Raw genomic sequence first — 5925 nt, 5'->3', positions numbered from 1 at the left:
TTGGGTGGGAATAAAAGCTAAGAGTTAGATCTCAACAATGTTTTAAACCGCTCAGTAACAGTGAGGTACTTCGTAAAAAGGTAAACAAAGAAAATCTGGGTGCGCACAATAGTCTGGACACGAAAACAATAATTAGGAGGGCAGGGGGAGAGGGTAGTTGATAAGCGTCTTTAATCAACGATTTGTAATACCTACAATCTAAGACGAAAGATAAAAGATTTCATTTAAGACTAATGAAATACAATGAAGTCGCAGAAAGTGAGTAATTTCTTATGAACCCCTCAATCTGGCATTTTAGAACGTTATCCATGACTTTAAAATTGGAATTGGAACTGGAACTACTTAAGTTAACTTGTACGTATCTCAGTTTTCTTCAGAGCATTGCGATTGAAAAACAAAGAATGCGTATGTTTATCAGTTTTCTGATATATATTTAATTCCACTGTTGGTCTTCATGTTTCATCAGCAGATAGCGATATTCTATACCGAGGAAATCAAGCAAATTACAAGATCTCTTAGAAGACACAACCAAAGCTGTGACAAAAATGTACACGTACCTTGGAATCCGTAATTAGGCCAGTCTCTAAACACGAAAGAGTTACTCAACATGTTGGATACAACAGAAGCTGCCATTACAGAAGCAAAAGTCTTCCATGAATCGTTTGAAGTTGCAGCGCCATGTACAAAACCACAAACACCTTTAACGACAAGCCACTCAATCTTCAAGTCGTGAGCTGCTGCAAAAAGGCCTGAGGTAGAAAAATGAAGAAAAAAAACCAACAAAAATTGAAATGGATTTAAACAATGATATTATAGGGAGATAATTACGATTCATTTGAGCAGAAGAGGCTTCGTTTTTCTGCAAATCAATCTTTTTATTTTTCTTTTGCCACTGTATTTCTTTAAGGAATGTTGTTTTTTTCTACAGGTTTATAAATTAGCACCACCCTTCCTAGTGAGTATAATGAGTAGAGCAGGGTACCTTTTTGGTCAGAAGCGCTATATTAAAGAGTAAGGATTTGGAATTCAGGAAAGAATATCCTCGAACAAAAAGTATTGAGTACCTCACCTCACACAAAAACCTGGCTTAATAGTCTAACAATCATGAGCTTTGAATAGTTCAGAGGTGAGGCTTCAAAATATGACAAGTTGGAGGGTACACTGCAATACACATGACCATTGTACACCTGAGCTTACCACTGACCCCCTACAATAAATTTATAAGTACTTCCCCTTCTCCTGGCTAGTTTAGCAACCAGAAGCCTCCTGTAGTTCAGAGCTAAAGCTAAAGGACATCAAAGTGGAGGGTACGCGGTAATACTCATTACCATTGTGCACTTGTGGTGATCACTCCCCATACAAAATTGCTAACTTTCTCACTTCCTTCAGAAACCTGGCCTTACAGCTTAGCCATCAGAAGCACCCTTCTGACCCTGTAGCTCAAGGGTAAAGCTTAAGAACATGACATTGAGGGTGCCATGTAATACACATTATGTTTGAGGACCTGCACGACTACTCATAATTTATTTCTTGCTCGCAGTGCGCTTTTGTAAATGACTGAGAACAATCATCTTCTGTTACTGGGCCACTGAGATGAGATCAAAAAGTTATATTATAGAGAAATGAACGATAATCCCAACAAATTTCACTTATGCCAATCAGTACTTAGGCCCAAAGCGCACACATGAAAAAGAGTTTACATAGAGTTAATTGACGGTGGTCAGCTTTGTGTGAGTGATCCTAGTAACATTTTATCACACTGGACATGAGGAATACATGTAATTCTTCTCATGGAAAAACAATGATCACAAATGCCAAGCAAGAGTAACCCTGAGAATAATTCTCACCTTTTCCTTCCATTTCAACTGCAATTGCCCCACGGTGTAAATGACACTGCTGTTTGGCACCATTCAGATCACAGCAACTCAAAATCTCTCCATCACGATGGACATTGACTTTTCGTGCTTCTGGGTTTTCTAATGGTGCCTCCCATCCATCAGCTGCACTTCTGATAAGTTTGCCAACATCTCTACTCACTGGGGTTTTGTTAAAATATGTTGCAAGCATTGAGGATAACACCACATCTCCTAACTGGGCTTTGTCAGCATTCAAACTGTAGCAGAAACCAACCAAAAATGTAGCCTTGGGATTCAGGAGTGTGACAGCATTTTTAGCAGCAGTTTGAGAACCTCCAGGATCTGCAGATTCTTTAGAACACCTCAACAGGGCAACTTTCAGTGGCCCATCTTCTTCACCTATATTTCCAAAATACACATATCCAATGGATCTCTCATAGCTTTTAAAGGGATCGCTCAGGTAATGATAACAAGCCAAGAGCTCGCAATCCTCCACAGTCAATAGCAGAATGTCAACTGGAAGATGGTCTCTGCTCCATTGTTTCATCTTCTTTGGCAGATCTCTTGTCTTCTTCAGTGTAATACTCAGAGGTGGAGGGTCATCACTGCAAACCACTGAGCTGCTGCTCTTACTAGGCCCTGCCATCATAACAGACTGGATCTGTGTTCAAAGTTTTCCTAAAAGTGACCATATGAAATTAGAAAGTAATTCAAAAAGAGATAAACATAACTTATTTGTAAACACGTTTGCTTATCAGCATGTGACATATCTTACAGGGGATCAAAGTGTGTCCATGGCAAATACTGATATGCCAAGCCTAAACCACATCCAGTACCTGGCACTGAACATAAGAATAAAGGAGATAAGTCTCTAATAAAACTGTGCTGCTGTGTTGGTGGGAGAGTATAACAGGGTAATTAAGTATTACCAACTGAGTTGATAATGTAAATTGGCTACCGCAAGGGGTTTTAAAGCTGACGTTTCAAGCATTAGCCCTTCATCAGTGGCTCTGACAAGCGGTATTACATTTCAAGAACACCCTTGCTGCTGGGACCTCCACATTTACAACCTCATAACCAAGCAAGCACTTGGCTGTATATATTGAGGGTTTGCAAGCTTTACAGCTATTATCAAGATCAACTCAACAAGTTAATCGACTCCCTCATGTTATCCTTCTTTGTGTATAGCCTGGAAGTCTGGGGATTTACAAAATCACCACCACAAAAAATCATCAACCTCAAGATCTGTTGTCGCCAAAACAGACAAGAACACTTGGGAAAAGGGGCACGAATTCCAACTTCCCCAGATAAGAACTGAAATATACAAAAACTCGTTTATAAACAGATATCTTTTCAAACTTGTTTGATCATCCCTTTTTATCTCTTTTTATATCATGTTGTAGATATCAAATTGTCTCTATTATTTGTGATTTTGCCTGTAAACTCACTTCTCTTGAGTCTGATTTTTTCAATAAAGACTTTATCACCATTATCATCATCATCAAGTATGCTCCATATTTCTATCTCAGACTACAAATACAAAGTTTTCATTAATATTTAACTATAAACCACAGTTTAAGATTTCAAAGAGCAAGTATTCTAACCATTAAAACATTTTTCCCTCAGACGTGTAAAAAATTAACAGTAGTGTCCCACTAGCTGCACATGCAAAACCACAATGTGTGGTTTATAAACAGGTGCTGGTCTAATGTTGATGAAACCAGAGAAAATCAGTTTTTCAATCAAGAGTGCCTTTTGGAATAACTCCTAATTTTTTAATAAAATGACCATAAGACACGAATAAAAGAGGAGCAAGACTTTGCTAACTGTCACAGCTAAGCAGCCAAGTTACAAAGTACAATTCAAAGTTACGGCTGCCCCAATAAAAGTTTCAGAATGTATAAAGACAATTTCCAACTGTTTAGTTATACTCTTTGTCTTCTCAAAAAAAATGAGGTCAGTGGTCTTCAGAGACATTTAGTCACCAGCCACATAAAAACACTATTTGGTAAAATCAAAAAATTTAATTCAGATTTAGACAAGTGTTTCCATCATCATAATCATCATCATTTTTTTGGTAATGCAGGTTAAAACAAGTTTGGTACACAAGTTGATCTAGTACTAACTTTCATTGTGAAGAGATCCAGAATTGGTTGTGGTTCAAAGCCATTTTACTGCTTTTTCTAATCTAGGCATGGTGTGTATTGCCTGCTTCAGAAAAGTGTAACCAGCGAAAAGTTCCAGCCACTAGTGCTTCTACAGAACAAAGATTCACTTGGATGAACATTATTAGATTACCGGGTACTAAATTTACTGCCCCCTTAGTCTTACTTTGTTTTGTTTGATTTTTGTTTTTACGAAGATTTTACACTGTTAAGTTAGTTAGTTAGGAAGCCCTTCTTATAGGGATAACCTCAGGGGTCTCCCTCTCAAATATTGGATATTTGTGTTTGAATCAAGAGTTATTATCATTATTATTTTTGTAATTATTATTATTATTATTATTTTAATAGTGGCGTTAGAAGTATGTTGTTTTGTAACTCCCTTCAGATTCAAGAGATCATGATTCCTGTAAGCCAGTTACCTCGAGAGGGAGGAAAAATTCATACTACATGGCCTAAATTTTGCTTATTGCAGGAAATTCATGTCATTTTTCATTATTCTTAAAAAGAAAAATTATTAAGGAGAGAAAGGGTGGGCTTTTTTATTCTCAACCACCAAGACTTGTTTTGGGTTGTACTCAGAATGGATTTCCCCTTAAGTTTAAAAATAACCTCAAGTTCCTTAAACTTTGTGTAACAATGAATTGAGCGTTGTAATATTTATTACCAAAAGCTAACACCTAAATGTGCTCAAGACCAAGATATTTTTTCCAAATTGCCTCATATTCATATTTTCCTTTACTACCTGACTTAAACTCCAAAAAGACCCCTAGTTTTTCTTCTCTTTTGCCTTCATCAAATAACTGTGTATGCAGGTATGGACCTCAACAGAAACACTTCATTTTATTTCCTGCAATGGTCTATGAATTCGCAAAGTTACAGTTTGCAGAATATTAACTCCAATCCCAGTTAAAATGCAGGTTTATGAATATAGATATTTTAGTGAGCTGAGTGCTAGTCAAAATATACTTGTCAATAATAAAATTTGAGACTAAAATTCGCCAACTGAAAGATGAATGTAATTTGTTACTCTTTTTGATAAAACCTAACCTTTGGCCACTAAGAGAGATTAAGATTGGAAATTTACAATGTTATTAACCTCAGTTCACATCTTAAGACATTGTAAAACTCACCCATGCTGCCAGAAGTTATTCCTGTCTTCAGAAACTTTTTCCCTTTTTGGATAGTTATCTGCTAAAATAAAAACTATTTTAAAACATCATTTGGCACAGGAAAGATGCATTTATGATAGTCCTAAAGATTTTACATTATAAACCAGCTTGCCAAAATTTAAGTATCTTTATCAATTTCCCTCAAATATCTAAGTTCATTTGATAATCACATGTAATCTGTGCTTGTATTGTTTCTTTTTACATCAATCATCATCATTTCCAGGTAATTGGTACAAGTTGTACCTCCAAGTGATATTCACAAATTTACATATCATAACATATGATACAAAGCAAGTCTTAGTAGGTAAAAAATCTAAATCAAACATAAAAAGCAAATGTACATACTTTGTGTTTCCATAAATCTGTAGTAATCAACAATCTTTTTGTCAAAATTACTGAGGGGAAATTGGACTGACCTCAGTTAGACATAATGTTTTGCTTTTAGTTCAATTTCAGTATGTTGAGGTCAATCTCAGTAATGATCCTTGACAGCCTGCGTTAAATCTGTCCGGAAAAAATAAATTCGTTTTTTAGCATATTAAATATTGTAGCACTGAGCTTTTAAAAAATATAGTGTACATTGGCTTTGCCCTGGTTATTATAAATTATTCTAAAGAGGAGACAGAAGCACAATTAGTGCTATGACTTGCGTTGTTATGACCTTTAAAAAAAGGGGGAAAATTCAGAGTATTTAATCAACAAGAATTAAAAAAAAAATTTGAAAAAAAAAACTGT

The 5925-nt window shown here is 35.9% G+C and overlaps 1 protein-coding gene across 1 annotated transcript in view; it reads right to left on the bottom strand.

Annotated features, from left to right (window-relative positions):
• Nucleotides 1-2628, bottom strand: part of LOC113667982 (uncharacterized) — a 4266-nt gene extending 1638 nt beyond the window's left edge. Inside the window, exons 1-2 of the mRNA XM_089202103.1 lie at nt 1848-2628; nt 558-749 (exon numbers count right to left, since the gene is read on the bottom strand). Of these exons, the coding sequence (XP_089058229.1) occupies nt 558-749; nt 1848-2505 (850 nt within the window). The 5' untranslated portion in view covers nt 2506-2628. The remainder of the gene's footprint in view (nt 1-557; nt 750-1847) is intronic.
• Between the last annotated feature and the right edge of the window lie 3297 nt (nt 2629-5925).

Source organism: Pocillopora damicornis, chromosome 3 (assembly GCF_964200805.1).
Source record: "Pocillopora damicornis chromosome 3, jaPocDami1.2, whole genome shotgun sequence".
Classification (NCBI taxonomy): domain Eukaryota; kingdom Metazoa; phylum Cnidaria; class Anthozoa; order Scleractinia; family Pocilloporidae; genus Pocillopora; species Pocillopora damicornis.
This window is presented reverse-complemented; position numbering and strand designations above follow the sequence as displayed.